Source organism: Mus musculus, chromosome 2 (assembly GCF_000001635.26).
Source record: "Mus musculus strain C57BL/6J chromosome 2, GRCm38.p6 C57BL/6J".
Lineage (NCBI taxonomy): Eukaryota > Metazoa > Chordata > Mammalia > Rodentia > Muridae > Mus > Mus musculus.
The window spans coordinates 37,961,510-37,987,701 of record NC_000068.7 but is presented as its reverse complement, the minus strand read 5'-3'; the positions used below and the strand labels follow the sequence as shown (position 1 = coordinate 37,987,701).

General features: G+C 43.3%; 1 protein-coding gene across 20 annotated transcripts in view; it reads left to right on the top strand.

The window, feature by feature from the left end:
* The window catches only part of Dennd1a (DENN/MADD domain containing 1A), a 488,421-nt gene that overhangs the window by 299,709 nt on the left and 162,520 nt on the right, over positions 1-26,192 (top strand). For 15 of the 20 annotated variants that reach the window (NM_001362978.1, NM_001362977.1, NM_146122.3 and 12 more), the window contains 2 exons: positions 4,597-4,642; positions 25,960-26,061. In NM_001362978.1, the coding sequence (NP_001349907.1) occupies positions 4,597-4,642; positions 25,960-26,061 (148 nt within the window). Of the gene's footprint in view, positions 1-4,596; positions 4,643-14,806; positions 14,971-25,959; positions 26,062-26,192 lie in introns of all 20 variants that reach the window. The other 5 variants (XM_030250088.1, XM_030250090.1, XM_030250087.1 and 2 more) reach the window with 2 other exon arrangements.

Below are 26,192 nucleotides of genomic sequence, written 5' to 3'. Positions count from 1 at the left end.
TTGTGGGGGTTGGGGTGGGGGGTCAGTCCAGGGCTGCCAGCCACTATGAGAACCCCTTTGGACTTCAGAGTCACTTACTGAGTGTCCAACAGTGCTGACCACCTTATGGACTGTCTCCAGTCTTTGCAGTAATCCTGAAAGATCTCCATTGAACAGGCACTGACCTTTTGAAAACACCTGGCTAGGATACAGCAAAAGGTAAATGGCAATCATTCCAACACTTTGTTTAGTAATCTCTATCTGGGAACTCATGTACTCCATGTATGAAGTGGTTTTCTTTTTTTTTTTTTTAAGATTTATTTATTTATTTATTTATTTTATGCATATGAGCACACTGTAGCTATCTTCAGACACACCAGAAGAGGGCATCAGATCTTATTACAGATGGTGTGAGGCACCATGTGTTGCTGGGAATTGAACTCAGGACCTCTGGAAGAGCAGTCAGTGCCCTTAACCATTGAGCCATCTCTCCAGCCCAGAAGTTGTTTGTTTTCATTACAGTGTTTCTTATATTAATGAAAAGTTAGGAACAACTTAGTGTCTAATTCCAGGAATTAGACTCAATAAATTATGGCCCACTCTGCTGAGTGGAATATTATACAGCCTTTTAAATAACCATCACAGTGGTTGTAGATACAGAAAATGACAGTGTGCAAAATGAGAAACAATAAAATACATGCAGTTAATTTCAAAGATGTGAAACCATTAGTTTAGGTTAATATTAGAGAGGATGAGCCAAAAAAAAAAAAAAAGTAGATATATTAGATGACCTAATCATGGGTTGCCTCATATAATAAAAAGGCAAAGAAAAAGGTCTCCAAGAAAATGTATACATAGCTGTAATTACTGAGATAAATAGAGACTAGAAATTATGTTCAGAACATACCTAGAATTACCCACTTGTGTACTTGCCACGTTGAAATGTTAAGGAGGCGGCTTCCTTTTTCTTTTCTCTCTCACCCCCACTTAGAATTTGTAATTACATATTTGCAGAGAGAAAAAAATGTAGATTCTGGGAAGCATTTGAGGTGTTGGAAGCAAATGATAACAATAGACGAAGGTATTTGTCCAGATTTGCTTTCCTGCAAAGCACAGAACTGATCAGATTCGGAATGCACGTGCTTTAAATGTTGTCTAAATACAGATCGGGCAGGCGTAACAATGCTTGGCTGCAAAACTGCTTTTTTGGAAGAAGCTGTAATTATTCATCCCAACTGTGTCCGAAGAGTGAGACCTGCTCTGTCCCTTCTGGTATCTTTAAGTCATTTTCATAAGGCTCCCCCGATTCTGTCAGGCTAGCATGCAGACTAAAGTAGCATGGCATTAAAACCTACATATTCCAGTTTCTAGAGAATGTTTCCTCTTTAAAGAACAGCCTGTGGTTAAATTACACCCAGGGCTTTGGCTGTCGGGATTATTTTCACCTTTTTCTCACAGTTGTTTGACTTTCTCTGTTTGTTAACTCACTTGTTGGGATTTTGGTTCTGAAATTCTATTTGAAACACATGGTTACTGGTCAGTTATGTACTTAGATGTGAGAGCCGAGAAGTCAGTAAGATTTAGTTCAATATTGTGAGCTTGTGCTTTTCTCCCTGTGTCAGGCCATACTCTGGACACATTAATGAGTGGTCTTTTTTTTTTTTTTCTGGAATTTTGTGCTCTTCCTGCTTCCTTTCATTACATTAGGCAAGGCTCCACTAGATGAGACATTTGCAGTCTTAAGACTTCCTGCCGGGGTTCAGACTTTGTATTTTTGACATTGAAGCTGTCGTGTTCCTGAAGCTACTTAATTAGAAACACATTCATTTTGGTGTACACTGGAGAAAGCTCAGGCAGCAAAGCCAGGCACACTGGGAAGTTGGAGCATCTGTGTGGCTGGCAGCTAAGCTAATGGTTTACAGTTTCGGGGCAAAAATATCACAGGGCATTTCTTTGCCTCTTGAAGCAAAGAGAAGCTGCATGTGCCCCGCAGGTACCTGGAAGGGGGGAAAAAAGGATGGAAGAAGATGCTAGAAGAAAAGACAGCTCTGTTTCTTTCCACTGTAGTTTGTTTGTATAGTTTTTTTCTTTGGCTATTATCAAATACAAAGTCTAGAAGAATAGTTCTCAGACTGTGAAGCTAATGTTTAAGTCTGTCTTCCAGGCTCCTATGATACCTGATTGCTGAGATCTGTAGTAATAAGGACATTTTGTGTTCTGCTTGAAGAATTGTATTTGTTGAGTTGTAATGAGGGAATTGCAATGTGTGTTCTTTTTTTAGATTTTTGAGCAGTTTTTAAGCAAAAATGTAATGTCTAAGAAACTTAGTTGCCTCCCCACTGGTTTCGAGATGCAGCCTGAGTTCCTGGTTTGCAGTCACCTCCTGCCTCATTGTTTCCCCAGGTCTGCATTCAGGGGGGTATCCTTGTCCCTCCACTGTGACTTCCAAAGCTACCCCTGAGGGAAAGTACCTGGACAGCCCAATTGTCTTGACTCTAATTTCATTACAAACTAAGCCTGCTGGTGTTGTGTAGGATGTGTGACATACTTGAAAAGACAGCCAGAAAAGTTGCCAGTCATTTCTGTCCTCCCTGCTTCCTGCCCTTCCTCCTCTACTCCCAAGGAAGACAAGGCAACCTGGGGACCAAGTCAGAGCCAGCTGGGGCTTACTGCTTGCTTGACTTTGTGGCATTAGATAAATGGTTTTCCTTCTTTTAGTTAATTTTCTCCTTTGTAGAATGGAGATTATTGTGTGAGTAGGGAAAAGTGACTTCATATAACTACTATCACATTTAACACCAGAGGGAAACACCATAAATGAGTGTATGAGTGCAGCGGTAACTCTGGAATCTACGAAAGTGACCATGGTGATGTCTCCTAGTAACTGGGAATACTGAGCCAGAACTGGCCGTCTTCTATAACCAGGCAAGGCTCCTAGTAGTAGAACTGGGACATCAACACAGAAGTAAAACCTTTAACCTATAATCTGTCCTGTCTACAAGTTGTCCTGGAGCAATGGTGGTGCAGAACTTGTGGGATTGGCCTGCCCATGACTGGTACAACTTGAGGCCCACTCCAGGAGAGGGAGCCTATGACTGACACTGTTTGGATGGCCAGGAACCAAAGGCAGGACAGCCCAGAGACCCAGGATAGAACTAAACACTACCGGGTTGGGAAAAAAAAATCAATGAAATGATACCTAATGATATTCTCGCAGATCGGTGCCTAGCCTAATTGTCATCAGAGGGACGTCATCCAGCAACTCATGGGAGCGATGCAGAGACCCACACACAGCCAAGCATTAGGCAGAGCCAGGGGAACCCTGCAGAAGATGGAGAGGAAGGATTAATTGTTAGAGCCAGAGTGGCTGAGGAGGGTACCATGAGAACACAAGACACTGAATCAACTAACCAGAGCTCATAGGGTCTTACAGAAACTGAAGGGACAAGCAGGGTCTCTGGATGGGTCTGAGCTAGGTCCTCTACATGCACCTTAAAGTTATATGGCTTGGAATTCTTGTGGGACTCCCAACAATGAGAGTTGGGGGTGTATTTTGACTCTTTTACTTGCTTTTTGGACCCTTTTCCTCCTACTGGGTTGCCTCATTCAGCCATGATATGAGGGTTCATGCTCGGTTTTATTGCAGTTCTGTCTGTTAGGCCATGTTCAGTGGATATACTTGGGAAGCCCGATCTGTTTGTCCTTCCCCTCCCCTCTTCCCCCTTCTTCCCCCTTCCCCCTTCTTCCCCCTTCCCCCTTCCCGCTCCCACTCCCGCTTCCACTTTGCCTGCCTGCCTGCCTGCCTGCCTGCCTGCCTTCCTTCCTTCCTTCCTAGAAGAGAAACAAGAATTGATCTGGGGGGTGGGGGGAGGCGAGGTGATAGGGAACTGGGAAGAGTGGAGGGAAAGGACTCTTCAGTCGGGATGTAATATATGAGAGGAATAAAAGTGTAAAATGAAAGGAAAAGAACCCTAAAAAATAAATATGTACAGAGAGATAGAGAATACAAAAATGCCCGGATTTTAGAACCTCTGGACTTGCTTCTGCTCAGCAAAGGAAGTGAAGGTCTCTGTTGTCCAGTTACCCAGCAAAATGTGTGCCATGGCATTCAGCTGTATGTGTGCCATGGCATACAAAAGCTTGCTGGATGCTTTCCAAACATTAACCTGTATGTCTTCATTGTGCTCTCTATACACCCTTCACTTTTTTCCATTATAATTGTTGATACCATAGTTTCCATTAGTATCAGGACCTCTGTACTGTGTGTGTTCATCTCCATCTAGTAACAGTAGTTGGGGTTGAGCCAAGAATCCCATTTTAAAGATAAGGTGACTGAGGCCAGAAAGCTGCCTAGCTGCTGTTTGGGGTTGATAGCTGACACAAAGGTTGATGCTCTTCCTGCTACCATGCCATTCCCAGTGCTGCCTGCATTTTTAAATTCTTTGACGTTTCTAGGCTTGGAAACAAAATGTCACATTAAGATTTTTGTTGTGAAAGGAAATGTAACTGTGCATACGTTTATTAAAACAGCTTTTCTCTAAATAGTGAACCATCTGTAATTTTCTGTCGGAAGCAACAGACATTAAAGCAGCTGTGTGTCTCTGTTTCTCTTCACAGTGCTCCCATGCCCTACCTCATAGGAATCCATTTAAGTTTAATGGAGGTAAGTGGGCTTTTTTCCTCCCTGGTCCCTGATGTGGGCTTTGGTTTTGCTTTGTGTAGCAGAAAAATGGGATCTCAGGATGTGTAGCTCTGTACACAGGAGCAGCTGAAGCAACTGCTCATGCGCATCCCCCTGTCCTTCTCCATGCACAAACCCCATCCATCAACCTAGACCCTTCAGACTGTCTCCTGCATTCTGGGCTTCTCTGCTTTGGTTGAAGATGGTGGATTTTTCCCTGGGTGAATAAGAGAGGGTAGGGAGGTAGGAAAAAAGATACCATTTGGGCTTGGATAAGGTTTGTTTGGAAAGGATTTATTTGTTTTTCATGATGACATTTATTCTAAGTCACTGTAACTGTTACATTTTCACGATAGGAAATGTGGTACAAATGATTTATAGAAGTTATGAAGAAGAAAATTAAAATTAGCCACATTGCCATTATTTCTAAATGAACTACTGTTAGCATTTTACTATTCTTCCCTCTAGTCTTTATTCTGTAGATATTTATCTCATATAATGTTGTCTTTACCTATCAGTGTTATAATGTGAGAATCCCTGCCTTTTTTATCCACCCTCAGTAACAACTGTTTTCCATTTGTTCCCTGTTATTCCTACAACTTAACCACTTTTCTGCCATTGAGCACTTAGATTGCCAGATGATTTTTTCACTATTATAAATAGCACTTCAACAAACATCTTTATGCATAAGGCTTTATCTTCATTTTTTTTCTGCATTATATCCCTAGTGCAGAATCCCTAAAGCAGAAAGCTTGGTCAAAGCTCTGAGTCTGCTGCCAGATTGCTTTCCGCATGGCTGTACTAATCATACACAGTGCTTTCAGTGGACTTCCTATGCTTTTGTTCATGCCCTTGGTTTGTAGACTAGACCTCCAAGGTTTTTTTTTTCCCTTCTCGAGGAAAGGACAGACATTAGCACTGCCTAGGGCAGGGTGTGGCTAGGTAGCATTCGTGTGTGACACCGTGTGAGCTCTAGGAGGAAGTCCCCAGCCTCGCCTGCCGTGGTGCTTAGCATGTCTTAAAGGAAATGCTACTTTTCTTCTGTTCCTTTCATTTCACGTTGACGACGACGAGGACCACCTGCTTCGCCGCTAACTGTTGCACGCTCTGCTATTGTGCTTACAAAAATGAAACGAGTTGGTTATCGAAAAACCTGTTTGTTTGACATTGAGAATCTTGATCAAAATAGACCACAGAAATCTGCTCAAATTTCTAATTTGACAGGATGGCCATGTGGCTCCTACATTCTGTTAACAGTCCCTCCCTGTCATCACCCAGCCCTAAGCACATACAGTACACAGTTTATGGACTATCTTGGATGATGTATTTAGATCAGACTGAAGGGATTGCTTGTATGTTTTACCTTTGTTAAGTGTGGGGGCTCTATTCAAAGCTCCCATAAAAAAAAAAAAATTAAAAGTAAATCCTTTCTAATGGACCTTTCATGCCAACTGCTTTAGAGTTTAAAGCACTAAAGACTATTGGGTCTATCAGTGTTCGCAGTTCCCTCCTGCTTCCCCTCCTGCCTTCAAGTCTGCTTTGTCATAGGCTTTTCCAGACCCTTCTTGTGTCCCAGTACCTTCAGCATTCTCCAAAGTATCTAGTCTTGGCTTGCTTTTCTTCTCTATGTGCCCGCCAGCCATCTTGTTCAAGGCTCTTTCTTCAGCCCTGAGTCAAGTCAGTGACACTGCTCTGTGATGATAACACTGCCTGCTCTGCTCTACCTACCCCCCCTTCTCTCATTTCAGGTCCCCACTGATTTCAAGATCCCCTGAACCTGAGCTGTCTCAGGCTTTCTCCAACAGTTTATTATTTGAGTACACACATTTTGAACACTCAGCTCCCTTCTGATGTCTCCAGTTCCTTGAAAGGTATTGCCTGCAGATGCCCCAAAGTTGAGGCACAAGCATTCTCGATAAATACTCACAAGTCTCTATATAAAGCATCTCCAATCTTGTTCCTTTCCCACTGCCTTCCTTGGCTCTTTTCCTTAGCTTTCTTGGATTCTTACAAAGCCCTATTCACTGATTTGATAGCAAAATGTGGGCCTTGTGTGTTCCAAGAATTGTGCTAAGTCCTAGAGGTACAAAAATGAGAATAAGGTTTAGTTCTTAGTCCCCCTATGGTGGCGGTTGTCATGTGGATTGCCAGATGTGGTCACTACGGCACACCTTCCATTCTCATACTGTATTGCCCCCCAAGCTTCCCATGGCTTCTCCACTGTTGTCAAGCCTTCTACCCTGTTACTGTAAGCATGCATATGAGCCAGTGCTTGTACTAAATAGATCCTGTACATCCCCATAGAAGTCCTGCCCTTCTTTGGCAATTACAGAAAGTATTCTATCATGTTCATCTTCTACTTGTGGGGTCTCTTATTCTATTCTACTCTTACTCTAAACAATAGCTATTTGTTTCCAAGCCCCACAGTGTGTCCTATGGAATGTGAATTCCATGAGAGCAAAGACAGCCTCATCTTCTATGGTAGCCTTAGCTTCTTTAGTAGGGTGCCAAGCAGGTGATATTGTCTGAAGGCATAGCTTTCTAAGAAGTATACAGTTAGTTCTTAAGGAGCTGTAACTGAGCATACTTTAAAAGTCTTCCAGCAGGCATCGATGTTTGCAGGTCACCAGTGCCATCATTGCTCATAGAAAACCAGGCCACTGGCACCTATAAACCCGCAGCTATTGGGGACAGAGACCCAAAGATCATGGGGTCTTGTTGGTTTCCGGCCTATCTTTGTGTTATGTGAGAGATCCAGTTTCAGTGGAATAAGGTGGAGAATGATAGAGCAGGTACCTAACATCGTCCTCAGGCTTCCACACATAGGCATTGGCCCTCTTACCTGTGTGCACATGCGTGCACGTACTCAAAAGAGGAGCTTAAAATTTGTTTAACTTTATTTTACTTTAAGTAATACAGAACAAGCCTTTTTGTATAGTAAACAATTTGTGCACAATGCAGAGTATGCTAAAGTTTGAAGCACTTAGGTGAGCAGGTACCAGTTGTTCTGGCCAGTCTTTAAAGGGCTTTAGGTGAGAAGGTTCAGGAAGTAGTGGCCCTGCTGTGCTGAACTCAGATGTGGGCCAGCGCCAAAAGAAAAACAAAACTGGAAGTTGTTCCAGCCTCCAGGTAGTTTTCTAAACCCTAACAAAAATGTTTGCTGTGAGCATTGCCCCTACCCCCACCATACTTCTTTCTCTGGGTCTCCTGGACTTCAGCTCAGGCTCAGGGTCCTATTGTGCATGCTTGCTGATCTTACATAGCTCTGACATGGCCTTCAGTGCTGCAGCATGTCCTGAGATTTTCCTGAAGGTCTCCAGTACCAAGGGAGGAGTGTGGCCTGGAGGCCGAGTAGCTCTGTAAGGAAGGGGCTGGGGAGGCCCAGCTCCTCACTACACTAGTTTTCTTACTGGCAATTCAGCAAAAGGCTTATTTTTGACTGGCTTGTTATTTTTTCTTGAAAGCTATAGGCACCTTATTATGCCTTTGCATATGTGCCAGGATTTTTTAAACTTCAAATGAATGTGGCAGATGTTCATAAAAGTTTAGAAAAAGCTACCATAGGAAGACTTTTTAACCATTTTTATGACACTCAAATTTGTGCACAAAAAGAAACATAAATTATAACCTAGTATTCTCATTGGAAGGAAGGTTATTTTGAGGAAAGACCTACTTCTAGTCTTCAAGATTGAGCAAGATGCCATTGCTGTTTGCTAAATGGTAACCTTGTCACTATAAAGAGTCCACTTTCCTTCCAAAGTGACAAGTTTATAGCTGTTCTTCTTTCCTCTCCCTCCTTCTGCCTCTTGATATTCTTTCTCTCATTTAAGCAATTGGAGGCTAGTGGCAAATGAGCAGAATAGCCGAGGGTATTGGCATAGGCCTAACTGCTTCTTGGAGAGAATGATCATGTTAGTTGGCAGCTAGGAAATCCCAAAACATGGCCAGATTACACACTGACTATTTCCTTTCATTCAACTGATCTCAATTTAGTTCAAGACACATTTATTCAGTCCCCCTTCTGCGCCATATCTGGTAGCAGGTGCCAGGTCATGTCTTGTAGATGATGCTTCTTCTATTTGTAAATGAAGAGCTTTCTCACATGCTTCAAAACGGTGTTCTGTGCAAACCTTAGAGATGAGGAGGGATGCAGCTAGAAGGTAGAATGGTAGAATGGTCAGGAAAGTGGAGGGAAAGGTGATAACAGAGTCCTGTTTCTGAAGAAAGGCTAAGACTAGCTTGTAATTGAGACCTTGCTGTGTGCAGAGGTGGGGTGTTTGGGATTTAGGTCCTGAAGTCTGGCTGTCCTGCTTCCTGCTCAGGTGGTCTTGGGCAAGGATATCAAGTAATGAGCCTCTTGTCTTCTCACCTGCACACTGAGGAATCATTGGAAAGATCTGGTGAGGCAGTATGGGGCCCAGCACATAAAGAACTCCATGGAGTCAGCAACCATGGCTGCCTTGTTTTGTTCAGTGGCTTTGAAATCATTATATGTGAACTCTTATGTTCCCCAGAGAAACAGTTATAGCAAAATTGTCATGCAACTGCTCAGTGCCCCCTGGTTTGCATTGGCCCAGGGTTGGGAATAACACTTCATAAGATGCAATCATTGTCCTTTCAGACCCCTATCTGATCTTGCATTTGACTCTTGTGTTTGTTTTTTTCTTCTGGCACTATATTATTGCTCTGTGTCAGTGCTAGATTTCTTGAACTCACAGGAGGTGAAGGTGGCAATTGTGATATTCCATCTCTCTGGATCTTACTTTCTTCATCTAGGATAGCAGCGTCCTGTAGATGTTCAGCATGTACCATGGTCTGGCCCGTGCCTGGCCCTTTCCATGGTAAGGCAATGAGAAGCTGTTATATTCCAGGTCTGTATATAATAGTGACTGTGCCTAGTCTCTACCTTCTTGGAGGTTTTTCTGGAGCAGATGCAGACAGGTCGAAGTTAACAGTGAATTTAGGCTGATACCAGCTGTGGTAGTAAGCCACTGGTCCTAGACTATCGGGCTTAAGGCAACACTTCTCAGATAAGAAATTTGGAAGCTGAAGCCCAACCAGTGAGTAGACCAGGCCCAGGAAAGCCAGAAGCACAGGGAGCCAACCACATCAGCAGAGCCTGGAGTGGGACCAGGGCTTTGCAGGACCATGAGGAGTTCCATGGTAGCAGGAGCATGAAGGGGGAGGCCGTCCATCCATCCACAGCCTTGTAAGCTGCGTTAAAGAGTCTGAACTTTATGGGGCAACAGAGAGCCATTGAAGGGTGTAAATAGGGGAGGGACATGGTCAGGCCTTCTCCTTGTAAGTCATTAGAACCAGTCCTGCCATATAAAATGCTTGGAAACTGCTTCACACTGTTAATAAAGTAAATTGATATTTGTAAAGATCAAGGTAATTCTTAAGGAAATAACACACCAAAACCCTGTGTATAAAATTCAGATGTGTTAGCATCCCCAACCCATGCTTCTAAATGGTTTCCTTTACTACCAGGCCACAGCTGAGGTGTTTGTAGTGATAGTTTGCTTGAAGGATTTAAACACCACTGTTACTCAATGTTGTCCGCATCTCTCTGGCTGTTATTACTGGTGTTTTGGCTTTTACTTTGCTGCTTTAAAGCAATCCTCCTGCCTCAGCCTCTCACATTCTGGAATCAAAGGCATGGGCCACTGTACTTCAAGTGTTTTTATGCATCAAATATCCATGCTCCACCCTAGTTTGAAATTACAAATTTAGATGATGTCCTCAGTGATAGTTCTAGGCCATAGAAATGGGGAACATGAGATCCAGGACCAAGCTGTATATGCCTAGCCAGCTTTCCTTACTAGCTATTACAGGAAGCATTAAAAAAAAAAAAAAAAAGAAGAAGAAGAAGGAGAAGGAGAAGGAGAAGGAGAAGGAGAAGGAGAAGGAGAAGGAGAAGGAGAAGGAGAAGAAGAAGAAGAAGAAGAAGAAGACGCAGCAGCAGCAGCAACAACAGCAGCAGTAGTATATGATGGCTACTCAGGGCAAACAGCTGGGCTTCCAGTAATCTTACTTCTTTCTGCTGGCCATTCTGCCAATGGCTCCTAGGAGCCTGGTTCTACAAATTCACCAAGGCATCTTTCTGAGGAAAGAATCTAAATTGTCAGGTCCAAGCTTGTCTTGATCTCTGGAATGCAGAGGCCACATTGTCTGTGTCTGCAGTGAAGGTCTTGGTTCACTCTTGGGCTTTGACACAAAATAATGGGATTCTCTTCTAGACAATTTTTGGGGTTATTTTGCATTACAAAGAGCCTGGGTGTCTGTTGTTTAAGTTGGCAGTATTTTACCTAGTTTTTCCTTTTCATGTTTTTCATGGAATACCAAGTCTTTAATCCTTTGTTCACATTTATTTGTTTATTTATTACTTATTTTTAAACCATTCAGTACTGAGAAAAGCTGAGTGTCTCCTGTTAACCATTGAAGCATTCTGCTGCTTCCCAGGATTCCACATGTAGACAGAGGCACAGTATAGTCTATAAAACTCTGAGCCATAATCTTGTGCAAGTACAAATGGTGGCTTATGTGTGTGTGTCCTTTCTCACAATCATAGAAAAATACCATTGGAAGTTCATTGTTGGGACAATAAGAAAGCAAAGTTTGCATGAAAAAAAAATCTTCTTTGGGGGATACAGTCACAGGTTCATGAAGAGGACCTAATCAGGAGAGGGGGTTGGTAGCAGCTACAATGTCCCAAGTCTTTGAGTTACCATAAACTGGGATGTAAGTTATTACACACGGGGCAGGGGGTGAGTTATTAACCACACACTAGGGACTGTATCTCCTTTCCCTTGGGAACATGGTTCACCCTTCTATAAAATACACCCTGCCTGCAAAAGGAAGAGTGAAGGCCTTAAATTAAATGATTCCCTGCAAAAAAAAAAATGGGTCTGTCTACCCCCAGCTACCCCTCTGTGCCATGTCCCACAAGGCTGGGTGGGTTAGGCCTGGTCCTGTCCCACACTTAAGTCGGCCTTTTTTCATCTTAGTACCTCACTCTGGGTGACCTGAGAGGAAATCAATGGGACCCACTTCCTTTCTCTCCAGGGCTCCTTGTCTCATCTGTAGAAATGCAGTAGCATCTCAAAGCTTTGTGAGAATTAACTAGTTTAATGAATGTGAAGAGCTTGGTCTAAGTATTCAGTCAACTGTTCATAGTTGGATAGTACAAATGTAAGAGGCAAAGGTTAGATGATTGAAACCCTAGAGATTGGTTGATTTTGTAAAGAAAGAAGTAATTGAACAGTGGTATGGCAATGCTCAAATTTCCTTAAAATGACATCAGCACCACCATGGAATAAGGAATTCAGAGCACAAGCACACAGGTTTTGTTCGCCTAGGGCATCAAAAGAGGTCTGGTTCAGTGGGTGGGTTTCCCCCTGGAAGCTATCTTCTCTTCACAGTGGCATCTGCCTTTAATATACCACTTAGCCTATGTTGAGATGAGTTCATAGAAAACAGCTTAAAGCCTCCGTGGTACTTTGTGTAATCAAAGGGAGCAAGTACTTCTGACAAAGGAAAGGGTCTCCTAAAGTCCTGCCATTCTCAGTTTAATTCTTGGTGGTTGAGTGTCAGTCATAATGTAGAGCAACTGAGCAAACATGCAGCAGTGGATAATGCTTTTGTTTTCTAGGGTTTTTTTTTTTTTTTTCCTTTCATCTCTTAGTCCACCATTATAAGCAAGGCCCATTCAACAATGTTAAAACTGACTTTAGAGGAAACTCTGAGTTAATAAACCCTTACCAAGAGATGCTTAAATGAAGCAAGTTCTCATCAGATGAAGGCAAGACGTGGGCTGCAGGAGCCCTGGGACATTGTAGAAAGAGCCCTGCAGATCTGAGTCCAACTTTCTTCTAGGACAACAGCCTTATAACCAGGTTCTTGGGGTTTTTTGTTTGTTTGTTTGTTTGGTTGGTTGGTTGGTTGGTTGGTTGGTTGGTTTTTCAAGACAGGGTTTCTCTGCGTAGCCCTGGCTATCCTGGAATTCACTCTGTAGACCAGGTTGGCCTCGAACTCAGAAATCCGCCTGCCTCTGCCTCCCGAGTGCTGGGATTAAAGGCATGCACCACCACGCCCGGCTTCAGGTTCTTGATTAAAATAGGAATCAGATTAACAGGGGACAGGTATGAGTCATTTCATAATCTGTCCCCTAAGTGCAAAATGCTTTTAATCCTGGCTTCTTTGCAGATACCTCTTAGAAACAAATAATAGGTGAGTTAGATCTACTAATGTGCACAATGCTTCAGCTTCCTGGTCACTGCTTTAAAAGGGCTTCTGGCTGTGTTAAGATGGCCCTTTAAAGCTTACCCTTGTATAAGTACATTCCTCACGTCACAGAAATTTTTAATGAGAAGCAAGTGAAGAAATGTGTGTACACCATATCCATCACATGATAGGTGCAAAACAAATGGAAGTGACTACCAGTATTTTGTAGCTGTGGAATGGAATACTTTTTTTAAAGAAAGAGTCACTTTTAACTGAGGCCAGCCTCATGGGCCTGAGGACTTCTTTTCATAAAATCCTTGGGGGTGATTGGGGTATACCCTGATGGGAGTGTTTCGATGGCAGTGATGATTGAAGAGAGACTCCCTTGGCCTAGGCAAATCCCACTTGGGATCTGGGCACATGTGGTTCTATTTAACACCATGCTCAGCAGCTCATGGTACGAATTTGTGACCATCAGGCATTTACTGTTGATATGTGAGGTCACCACAGTAGGGGTGTTTGTCAACCAAATTAAACTTCCTCTTAATGACCTAAAATAATTGATTCGGAAGGCATTTAAATGGGCCAGGGCAATGTGTAAGCAAGCTGAAATCTGGCATTTTCTGCACAAATTACTATGTGTCATTTGGCTTGTGTTTTGCTTTTGTTGAGAATAATGTGGATGGACTGTGGCTTTTGGAGCAGTAGTTGAGCCAGATTTGAATCCCAGCTCCAATATTGTCTCTATAACTAGTACAAGTCACTCGTGCCATTCAGACCCCCATCAGCTAAATGCAGGCATCTACTCAAAGAGTGGCCATTAAGTCTCAGGCACACGAGCAAGCTCTCACTCAATGGCAAATATTATTACTGAGTATTTTTAATAATTTGTACCAAGTGGCCCAGCTGTGCTGAATAACTACATCTCACCTACTCCTTGCTAACCACTCTCTCCATGAACCGTTGTCTGTAATAAACAAATAAAAACAGTGAATAAAACTGAAATGGTAAACCTCTTTTTCCCTATTGTTTGGTTCTCAGTTGAGCTCAAGATTAATCTAAAGTTGAAGAGAAAGATTTAGGCTATGAAAGGATCTTCCATAAGCTGTACATTAATAAGGATAGGCCTTGGCAGGGAAAGCTTGGGACCTCATCCTGTGTTTGTATGAATACTGGGCTTTGGCTTGACGCTTGAGTGTGCTACCATTAAATCTTGTTGGAAGCCACCAACACCCCCAGGGTGTTTCCTGATAAAATGTTTTGCTCCATAAACCAGTACCTTAAAGAAACTAAAAGGACCAGACTGAGGCTCATCGATACTTCTCCAGCCCATGCCAAATCCCAGTGCCCAGCAGCCAGCCCTGGGAAAGGTCTTCTTCAGTGTGTGTCTGCAAAGATTCTGCACTGACCAAATGAGTTAAATTGTGAAGCTTGATTGTGAAGCTTGATAGGCACTACCCATCCCTAACTTTGGGGGGTGGGGGGGAAGAGAGAGAGAGACGCTATGATTTTTGGAAGTCATCCCAATTTTTAAAAATAAGAGAATTTGGACATTTTGGCATATGGGGTTTTTTAAATGAAATTTCATGGAACTGAAAACAGTCAATTTTAGGTTTCCAAAAATTGTTTTGATTTTCGTTGGTATAAATTTGCTGCACATGGTTTTGGGGGAAGTTCTAAGAGATACATTTAGGACTTAAGGGCTGGGGGTTTTTTCCCCTTTTTTTCTTTCTGTTTTTAGATTTAGTTTTAAAAGGTGAGTTGTTGTGTTTTGGGGGCGGGGATAGGTTGCAGGAGGGCAGAGTTTCACTTTTATGGACAGTTTCTGGAAACGATAGCCATTACCCATTGCTGAGCAGTGGCCACAGTACATGCTTTCAGCACAACTGGACCCTGACTGTCCAATCCTCTTCTCCCACCTAGGAGCAGAGTGTTCCATTAGCAGCAGCTGCTGGTGATCAGCGCACGTGAGTCACCTGTATAGGGTCAGGCTTATTGCACGGCAAGGATCAACAGTGTCGGAAGAGAGGGAGATGCCCAGGAAGGGCTTCAGGCCACCTGCTGTGAGAGGATCAAAGGGTTGAAAGGTCAGAGGGCACAACTCCCTTAACCATATCTGTCTGTGCAATAGCTGTTTCAGATTGTAAATCTTAGCGATTTCATTAAGTCCTCCTGGCTGCTACTGGGGCATTGAAATAATAAAATTTTATATCTGCTGCCTTTCCTGCCTCTGGCAGCCAGACTGATACATTCTGTACAAGGTAGATGTCTTATGAAAACCTTTCCTAGAGTGATCAGAGCTGCACTAATGAACCCTCATTCTGGGAAGTTGGGGTTCCCAGACCTCGTCCTTTGCAAATGGTTGTTTTAAAGGGAAAACAGTTTCCACAAAGGCCATGCAGCATTCTTTTGTTTTTACAGAATACCTTTCCTCCAGAAAGGAGATGCCCAAACCTTCTCTCTTGCCACATGCTTCCTTAAGCACTCAGGAGGTGAGGTGGGCTCCGTCAGCCCAGCTGCGTATTACACGGCCTTGTCATGGTGCTGGATCCTCACTGGTCAACTCTTGACATCTAGTGATGTCCTTCTTCCCACCCAGCAGAGCATTGTTGTATTTTTGAGCCATGTCTCCTAAATATGATTTCCAGCTATTTTTCCTACATCTTCAAAGTACTGTGGATCTTCAGGGTTCAGAGAAATCACAGCACTGGCCATCCCTTAACTACCCACATATTTAAGGCCACCTATAGTTTGTTTGCAAAGTTAAGAGATTTTCATGGTGAAGGTGGTGTTTCTGAAATTCCAAGGGCTCCTTTTCATGGGAGATCAGTTCCCTCTGATTAAGTCCGTAATTCTCACTAAGCCATGTTTATGGGGGCAATAAACAATGTTTCAGCATGCTTGTTAAATTGGGTCTCCAACCTCTCCACTCTTTAAAAATTGACATTTCAAATAAAAGGCAGGTGGAGATGGGAGTTGGGGTTTGCTGCACTTAGTGATGAATGAATGATGGCCAGTGGCAGTTGAGTAGAAGGAGTGAGGCCTTGTTTTATGGTAGGGAGGCCCCAACCATTTTGGGATTAGGGGGTCCACATCCTCTTACACTCCTGGTGAAGCTCCTAAATCCACTCCTCGTTGTTTCAAATCGGATGGGTACTGTTATGAAGTAGCAGATAGATACATTACAAACTCACTATTTAATTTTCCTAACAAGTCTGTTCTGGTATTGATAGCTCTGTTTTCCAGGTGATAAAGTTTACACACAGAGGGGTTATGTCACTTGTCCAAAGTCACACAGTGAAAGGCAAGGATTTGAGTCATGTTGCTACTCTGTATGAAATATTTTAACATGCAAAAGCAGTTATTATACTAATCTTAATTTAGGGCCCACTTACCTATTTAGCAACCTATCTGTGGTGGCCAGAAGAGGTAGGTATGACGCAGCTACTGTCCTCAGTGTTTGCTCAGCACCAGCTGTGTCATCTTATAATAAATGGCCCAGGCTCTATGTGGGACATTCCCAAGCTCAGTCACTTATTTTAGAACTTTAGTTTGTTGTTTATGAATTGAGACCCCAATGTCTACTGCACAAGGATATGGGAAGACTTTAAATTAGATTATAATATAAAGCCATTTTCTAGGTGCAGGTCTGTATGGAAAAGGGTAGGTTAAAACCATAATTTTAAGGGGCTAGTAATCAAGCACATGAAGAACACCATGGGAAGTATCACTGAACCTGTTGTCCCTTGTACTTGACTAAGGAGTTGGAAACCATAACTTGTTATAGGAGCTAGAGTCAGGAAGAGTTCCTAGAAAAGCAGGGAGGAGCCAGGCTGTCTCACTAAATACTCTCTCCCCGGTCCCACCAACAGAAAAAGGGAATAAAGAATGTCAATTTCTTGACTCTTACATGAAAGTTTCCAGCAATGATGGAGTAAAGGGTATGAAGTTTCACTCTCTACTCCACTGTATAGAGGCTGTTTTGGGATAGACTTGGAAGATTGTGGCTTAAGGAGAAATGGCAGAACTCAGCTTAAAGGGGGGAGGGCCTACCAATATTGAACTGGCTGTCTCTGGAGAGAACCTGTGCATTTGTCAGTGATTCCCCCCAGTCTTGTTTCCCAGCCCACAAAGAGGGGAGCCAGAGCTGTGTGCCTTGTCTAGAGGTGGCAGGTGAAAAGCTGAAACACCAACCTTGGGGCTTTCTGGCCACCCAAACAAGCTCCAGGTACCTGTGGGTACTCTACTGAGGCAAGGTCTACTCTGTGTCAGATTTTCCTAGGGCCCATCACAAAGGAGGCCAACAGCCCCTGAAGTTCAGAGATCATGGTATAATTGTCCCTGAGTTCTTTTAGCCCAACAGCTCTTGTGAATGACTAACCAATGTGAGTGGCCACTCAGAAGAGGCCCCACTGGAGAGCAGGCCCTCTGCTGGTCTGGGATGAGGTCTCAAGCTGGGTTAATGAGCATCAGTGCTTACTACCATGTGAGGTGGGGTGGCCCTGACCTGGGAGTGTTTGTCCCACTTCCCTCCCCTGCCAAGCTTCTGTTTCTATTTAAAGCATGCTGGGAAATTCCAGTGGGTTCTTAAGGCTCTCTGAGCTGTGGACTTCGATTTTAATTTTGTGGGGCAGGAAGGAGTCCATCAGTGACTCCTGGCTCCAAAACAAAGCTACCACGTTTATCAACTGCTTGGCAGCTTGGTGACCTCTGGGTCAGAGAAAGGGAAGAAACATGTCACATTTCCTCTATTCGTACCCAAGATTTCAGGAGAATCAAGAGCTTAGGTTCCCATTTGCCTCTCCTCTTCCCATCTATACTTGCCTCTTTCCTCTTATTTCTTTGCTTTCCTCCTAGGAGGCCACCGGATCCCCAAGCTGTTCTTTGTTATGTGCTCATATATATGCGCATGCATTTGGCTACATTTTATATGTGCTGAGTAGTACAAAGAACACTGCAACCATGTGCTTCTAACAACACAGACATACTATTTCATCTCTTTAGCCTTGGTTTTCTCATCTATCAAATGGGTTTGATACTCCAGCAAAAGCTCTTGAGGTCTATTATATTTGTCAGAAGAAACAGTTGTGTCAGAGTAAGTAGGGAGTGGTGTCGGTGTAAGCTGAATCCCATGCTCCTGAGCTATGTGTTTTTACTCTCAGACCCTGAGGATCCCTCTTTGTCATATAAGGGTATCCGAGATTAAGATGATATACACAAACGGTTGGGCCACACAAGTGCACAACGAGTGGCTATCATTGTGTTGCTGCAGACATCAGACAGAGGTGATGGATACAGAATGCATAGGAGCTTCTGTCACTTGCCAGTCCCTCAAGATTTTCTGTGACCTTCAAGTTCTGTAATCCCAGGCATCCAATTAGCAGGAGAAATGACTACATAAAACCCAGAAGTAGTCACTCAGTATAAATTTTTGATAACAAACTATTGAGATGTCATTTGGGTTGGGTTTCATTTTAACTATATCCTCTACCTTCAAAATTAAAAACAAAGAAACAAACAAACAAATGCAACCCACTATTGAAAAGACTTGCTTGAGAGGGCATCTTAGCTGAGCAGGAGGCAAGTCATTTACCCTTTCCCAAAGGGATGAACTGAGTGAGCCATGGTGGCCATGGTAATGAGGATATGAGTTCTATCAAAACAGTGTGTTTCTGGGTGGTGGTAGTACACGCCTTTAATGCCAACACTCCAGAGACAGAGGCAGCTGGATCTCTGAGGTCGAAGCTAGCCTTGTCTACATAGTGAATTCCTGGATAGCCAAGCCTACATAGAGAAACCCTGTCTGGAAATAACAAACAAACAAACAAAGCATAGTATGCAGGAACCCGAGAGACGACTTGGTAGATAAAAGCAGTTACTGTGCAAGCCTGAGATTCTGAGTTTAATCCCGGAGTCCACATGGCAGAAGGAAAGAGCTGACCCTCCAGGGTTGCCCTCGAAATGCTGATCCATAGCATACATACATACAACAACAATAATAGTAAACAAGATAAAAAAGAAAAACTAAGTTCCATCCTGCACACCTTTCCCACCCCCAGTTATCCCATGTTGGGCTCTTTGGTGCTGCCACTGGGAGCCTGTGCAGAGTAGATGTCCAAAATTACTCTGGTCATGACTGACTACACAGACACAAAATACATATTTGTTCTTTTAAAAATGCACTTATGATCATATGTAGCAAGTATCTATGTACCTATATTACAGATGACACGGGATTCAACTGTTTTTAAAAAGCCTGTCCTAGGCCCCTAAGATCCAGACCAGCCTCTCTTGTTCCTGCTGCTGCTCCTCCATCCTACTGCTGCCTCACACCAGGCTATCTTGGGAACATGAAAGTGTCTCGGTAGAACCCCAGTCAATCTCTGCTTTACACCTCTCTGAAGGAAGGCAGGATAGCCTAAAGAAGCAGTTGTAGCCTATAGGTATCTGTCTTTGCCTACATGTTTTCTGACAGTATTGTGTACTGTCTATGAAATTGTTAATAGAATTGTTTTATTTTTATAGCAAGGACAGTTTAGTAACTAGTACTAAATATACCAGGCACTATCCTAAATATCATAATACATATTTACTCATTTAATTCTCAAAATAAGCCGGTGGGACTATGTTACTAATTTTTGCTAATGTATGAGATTTAATGGGGAAAGTGTACCTGTCCTAAGTATATGGTGAGTCTTTGATGGGGACACAACATGTACCCACTACTCAGATGGAGAGATGGCATTACAACGCCAGCAGCTCTACCCAGCCTCCTCTAGCCTCCTGGTAACCACTGTCCTAGATGTGGGTATCACTTCTTCATTGAGTACCAATTCAACAGATACAAGGGCTAAGAGACTTCCACAGCATGGAAGCTGAATTGGAGCTCAGACATAGTGTAGCCTCAGAGCATGAGCCAGAGTCAGGAGAACAGGCTACTCTACTGGGAGTCTTAATTTTAATAGCATAAAATTCTGACAGTAGAGTCTTACTAGTGTCTATCTTCCTCAGAAAATATGCTTAACTCTGTTTCCTCAGAACTGTAACCCCCCCCTTATTGGCATACTTGTCAAATCACAAGTAGAGAAACTTTCTAAAGTAGCTCATGTGCTGGTACTTAGTACAGTCAGACTTGGTGCTGAGCTCCTGACACACATGCTGCACTAGCCACAACACAGCTGGGCAGCTCAGGAGAACTTGCTGGAAGTCACAGTCCTGATGCAAGGCTTGGATGAAGTGGTCTGATTCCAAGACCTGCCATCTTCATTCCTGAGTTAATGCCTGCTGTCCCTGTCCACTGTGAATTCATCCTGTGCTAATTAATCATGGTAATTTTACATGGTTGTTATCATTGCCATCATCATTGTTATTCCCATTGCACTTCTTGGAGCAGACTCCAGTTTGCTTACAGTGGGTTCACATTGACATCTGCTGTAAGTCTGGACTCCCAGTAGAATGGAGCCAGTCACAGCTGGTCTGCTCTTTCCCCAGCTAAGGAATATGTGCCTGTGTCAGACTCTGTGTTACACACTGCAGACCAATGAACTAGGGTCCTGCCACAAAGGTGGTCCTGGTATAAGAATGACCCCCAACACCTCCATCCTGGTGCAGGAGCACTGCTGTCCATTGCAGTCCATCAGAGGAAACTGACTTGATTAGAGCTGGGCCTTGCTCTTCAACTTACAGGCAGTTGGCTTCCCGTGCCAGCACTGCTATCTATATTCGAGCATTTACATCTCTTCATTCTATGAAGAACCATCATTTCCTCTTAATTTTATATGGCCATGCTGTGATTCCTGCCATTTCATCAACTGCCCAATTCCCTTCCCATGCATTAGGCATTTAGACACAAGAGGGCATAAGAGGGCACAAGATCCGAACATTTTTTTAAAGCTCTCACATTGACGTAAAGGGCTCCGGAGTCAGAGTCTTCAGGGTGGCCTTGGAAAGTGCCTCCTTGTCCTGAGGACCCATTCACAATCATGCACCCAATCCTGCCTTTCCTACTGTGAGTTTATTCTCTCTTCTGCATATCATTCTGATGAGTTTATCAGCTACACTGAGGTATAGTTTATGTCAACAAACCATCTATTTAAAGCAATGGTTCAATGAATTTTAACAGTTTTGAAGCCACCACCATAATAAAGATTTGGCACATTCTTATCACTCCCAAAAGAACATTAGTTTTTAACTTAGCAAACACTTACCTTACACTTCCTGTGTGCCATGCACTAAATACTTTTTAAATGTTAGCCCATTTAATATTCATAGCAAGCTGATAGGATAGTGTCTTTATGTGAACCCAGAAGAAAGAAAAACAGGAAGGCACAGGAAGATTGACTTGGCCAGGTTGGTATAGCTGGTGTGGTTAGATAGAACTCAGCAGACTAGATGTGCAATCTGTGCTGCTCACCTATGGGTTCTGAGCCTTCTCTCTCCCATCCCCCACCTTCATTCATTTATTCATTCACTCATTTAAGAATTGCCTGCTTGTGGGCCAAATACTGGGGTAGAAACTAAAGTAGGAAACCCAGAGACAGGGCAGAGGATCAGTGAGTTAGTACTATATAGGTAAACCTAGATCAGTGTGTTGTTCTGATTGTGGGAAGCTAGGTCCTAATAACAGCACTATGCAGCAGGCTCTCAGAGTCCCTGAGCCCAGAGTCATCAAGTTCTGGAAATCATGCAAACTCTTTACCAGACATCAGCATCTCTAAATACCACTATGAGTTTCTTTCTTTCCTTTTTTTTAAAAAAAAAAAAAAAAAAAAAACACAAAACACTAAATTCACTTTTCTTTCTTTTTTTTTTTTTAAAGATTTATTTTTATTATATGTAAATACACTGTAGCTGTCTTCAGACACTCCAGAAGAGAGCATCAAATTTTGTTACAGATGGATGTGAGCCACCATGTGGTTGCTGGGATTTGAACTCAGGATCTTTGGAAGAGCAGTCAGCCCTCTTATCTGCTGAGCCATCTCACCAACCCCACAATGAGTTTCTTAATCAGGGTTTCTGTTGCTGCAACAAAACACTATGACTAAAAAGTAAGTTGAAGAAGGGAGGGTCTCTTCAGCTTACACTTCTAGATCATAGTCTACTATTAAAGAAAGTCAGAACAGGTACTCAAGCAAGTCGGAACCTGGAGGCAGGAGCTGATGCTGAAGCTGTGGAAGGGTGCTGCTTACTGGCTTGTTTTTATGGCTTACTCAGCCTGCTTTCTTATGACACTCAGGATGACCAGCCCAGCAGTGGTGCCACCCACAATGGACTGGGCCCTCCCCCATCAATCACTAAATAAGAAAATGCCTTAAACAGGCTTGCCTGCCTGATCTTATGAAGAGCATTTCATTTGTTTGTTTTGGTTCGGTTTGATTCGGTTTCTGTTTTTGTTGTTGTTGTTGTTGTTTTGTTTTGTTTTTTGTTTTTTGAGACAGGGTTTTTTGTATGTCCTGGAACTAGCACTGTAGCCCAGGCTGGCATCAAACTCACAGAAATCCACCTGTCTCTGCTTCCTGGGTGCTGGGATTAAATGCAGTCACTACCACCACCATCACCCAACATGAAGGCATTACTTAATTAAGGTTCCCTCCCTATCCAGTGACTCTGGCTTGTGTTGAATTGACATAAAATTAAACAGCACAATGAGCATACAGCTAGTATTGTCCTGTTCTCTTTTCCTAACTGGGAACCTGGAAGATTTGTAATGTTCTGTCTAGTACAGTGCTAAAGGTGACTCTGAGAAAACTGGTGTCCTCTTGGCTACTCGTGAGCTTCTCATGTGCTGTAAGTTGTCCCTTGCCTGGCCCAAAGAAAGGGGTCAAGCTAAGACTGTGACAAAAGTACACAGGAAAGACATCTTAATATTTTAATGAATAATATGATGGAGTGCTGCTGTTTTTGTGTTTCTAGATTTTAAAAAAATGTCATTTGGACAATGTACATCAATGTTATTTGAGGGTTTTTGTTGTTGTTGCTTTTTCCCCCTTCTTCCCATTCTGAGGAGAAGCCTATGGAGTCTGGTGGGGGAAGGGTTTGCAGCTGGCAGGAGCCTTGGCATATGCTGTAACTAAAAAGAGAGGGAATGTGTTGGTGGGACAAGCTACCGGAGAGCTGTCTCGGTGTGCTGCGGTACTCGTAAGTGTTCTAATTGGGAAGAATTTTTGGAGGACTATTTTGACATCTGCTCATGTCTTTGCTGATTTTTCTTCACTTAGAGTAGGAAACACAAGCTGTGGATAAAATGGCTTTAAAATAATTAGAAGAAAAGATATCTCTCCAAGTTGAATTCACCAGGGACACTTCTTAAGGAATGGGAACTAAAATCCACTTCTAGGAATCTGTCCTGAAACACAGAACTTCCAGCCTTCAGACTTTATGACCATGTGATATATATTAATGTCTTAAACACTTGAGGTAATTTTCAGCCAAGTGGCCTTGGTTGAGTTTGCTTCCATGTAGCAGAACACTCTGGAGCAATTAGTAACTGTCACTTAGCTTTTAATGAAGTGGAGTATTGCTTATGCTGTAATCAACATGAAAAACCAAGGGGGGCGTGGGGGGGGGGGGCGACGCAGTGCAAAGGATTTAGAGCAGAGGTAGAAAGAAGAAACGCAAAAGGGAATAGTTTAGAGTGATGGCTCCAAATGGTAAGCTCCGGCTTTCTGTAGAGGAAGCATATGTAATTTTTATATTACAAAAGGCAAGTCTGGTTTCGCACAACAGAAAGCAGGCCCAGAGAATCAGCTGTGACTGCCCACATGTAAAGGTGCTCAGTATGAATCCTGGGATTCTGGATCCATGAATCTGCTCTCTTCAGAAAAGTGTTAGAGTTAGACTAACCACAACCAGGACTGCTATCCTCCCTAGCTATGTGGCATTAGGCAGTTTGCTTTGTCTCTGAGCCTCCACCTTTGCCTTGAAGATAATAGGCTCTTGCCAGCATGATGTTGAAGAGAAGTGAGCTAACACACTCAGGAACCATCCTTCTCCACCAACACTCGCAACCACAGCCTTTCAGGAGAGAGCATCCTCTAGCCAAGATGCCTGTGATTCTTTCCTTGGGAACTATGAGCTTCAGGAAGCCCCTTGAGCCCATGCCAGCCCCTTTAGAAGAGGCCTTGCCACCGGCAGGGCAGCATTGTCCCATGAGAGGAAACTGCCGACCCAGCTCCTGCCTGGAGCCCAGTGCTGGAGACAATTCGGTTACTAAGGGGACCCTGGCCTGCTAAGTCAAGAAAGGAGGCCAGGGTTTTTCCTCTTCTTCAGCCTGCAGCCATTGTTGAAAAAGTAAACACTCCACACAGCTTAACCGGCAAGTCCTCCAGCCAGGAGTGGAAGGAAATCAAAAGCCTGTTCCAGCCCAGCCTCATAGAGCCTACAAGGGCTGATCTGTGCTGCTGAGGCAGCTCTGGGAACACAGAGAGAAGGCCCAATTCTGACCCACTCTCAACACCCACTCACAGAACCTTTAAGCCCAGGACTGCTCTCCAGTGGCCATTGCCTCCTGCCCCTTCTGTTTGGAGCTATTGGGAGGGTCAGATGAGGCAAGGCAAGAGATACTGGGGTATAGTGGTCCTCAGTTCAGTACCTGCAGCCTGGTGTCCCTCATCTATGCTCTCTGATCCTACCTCTGATGATAATCATCAGCCTTTGAAGTAAGAGCCAAGATGTTGCTTCCAATAGGCTACAGCTCTTCTGTCAACACATTACAAAGTAATAACTGCCATGTATAAGACCTCCTGAGTGCCTAACCCAGGGCATGTATGAACTCTGCTCTTTATAACAGCCTAGAACAGTGTTTCTCAGTCTGTGGGTCATGACCACTTTGGCAAACTTCTATCTTCAAAAAAATATTTATATTAAGATTCATAACAGTAGCAAAGTTACAGTTATGAAGTAGCAACAAAAATAATCATATGGTTGGGGTCACCACAACATGAAGAGTCACAGCACTAGGACAGTTGAGAACCATTTGTCTAGAGGGGACTGGTAAGAAGTGAGGGGCACATATATTCTAGTTTCACAGATAAAGCCACTCAGTCAGATGTGCCACTGTAAACAAGCTTTGTCACTTCATGGAGCCTCCCTTTCTTATCTCTGAAATGAGTGGTAACATCACTCCTTCCACCTTCTAATGGAAAAGAAAACACCAGTGGAGCAGGCATTTGTGAACTCTGAAATGTGTATGTCTTTAGTGGCCGAGATGATTGTGGTTGACCTTCCTGTAACTTCCTTATGATAAGGTTGCTAAGTCCTGAAGTCCTCTGTGAGTCTCAGTGTGCTCCTCTGCAAACAGGGCCTGTGCTTGCTAAGTCACAGTTCTACACAGCGCTCAGCAGCTGTGTTATTAACATCTTCTCATTTGCACCCAGCCTTCGAATAAAGCAGCAGTTAATAGAACCGTGGGCTTCAGAAGAGAGAGGAAATACATCTTGTTGAACCTCTCTGGTTCTCCACCAATGGAAAGTACTTAGTAGATGCTTGCAAGATGATGCATAGGCTCCTGGAAACGTCTATAGCAGGAGTTAGAGACTTTGTTACATGGAAAGATTCTAGGATTCAGTTTCTTGAGATTTTTTTTTTTAATCAGCTGTTAATGACATGTTCTTTTATCAACTGTTTAAAAGTCTCTGACAAGCATAAGCCATCCCCCCCATAGGAAATTCCTTGAAATGTTTATTTAGGTACCTTGATGTCCTAGAAGCTAGGATCAGAATATCAGCAACAATTTTCATATATATACACGCACACACACTGTGTGTGTGTGTGTATACACATACATGTAAAATGACAACAGAGTGTCATTTTTCTAGCTGTTTGGCTTAAGGAATGTTACCTAGCCTCTGTGAAATGGCTTTTATCCCTGAGATTTATTGGTGGAAGGGGCAGGTGATGATGCAAATCAGAGAATTTTTATGACAGTTAAAAGAACAACAAAGATGAGCCATGTATTTCTGGGGCTATGGCAGAGGACGCCTTTATCCAGCAGAGCTACTCTTCCCTAAAGACGCCCAAGGGGAAGGAACTATGTCCTGGTGGCAGGTCCAGTGATTCTGGATTTTCTTTACTTGCAGAAGGTCAGGAACATGGCCCTCGATGATGTTGTGATCTTGAACGTGGACACCAACACCCTGGAAACCCCTTTTGATGACCTCCAGAGCCTCCCAAATGATGTGGTAGGTACCATGTGTGAGTTCTGACTCCTGAGTGCTTGGGTTGTGACTCTGGGGCTGGGAGAGGTGGAAGACAGTGTGGTTCAGGGCCTAGTGTGCATCACGGTAGCAGTGGACACTGCTCAATGACATTG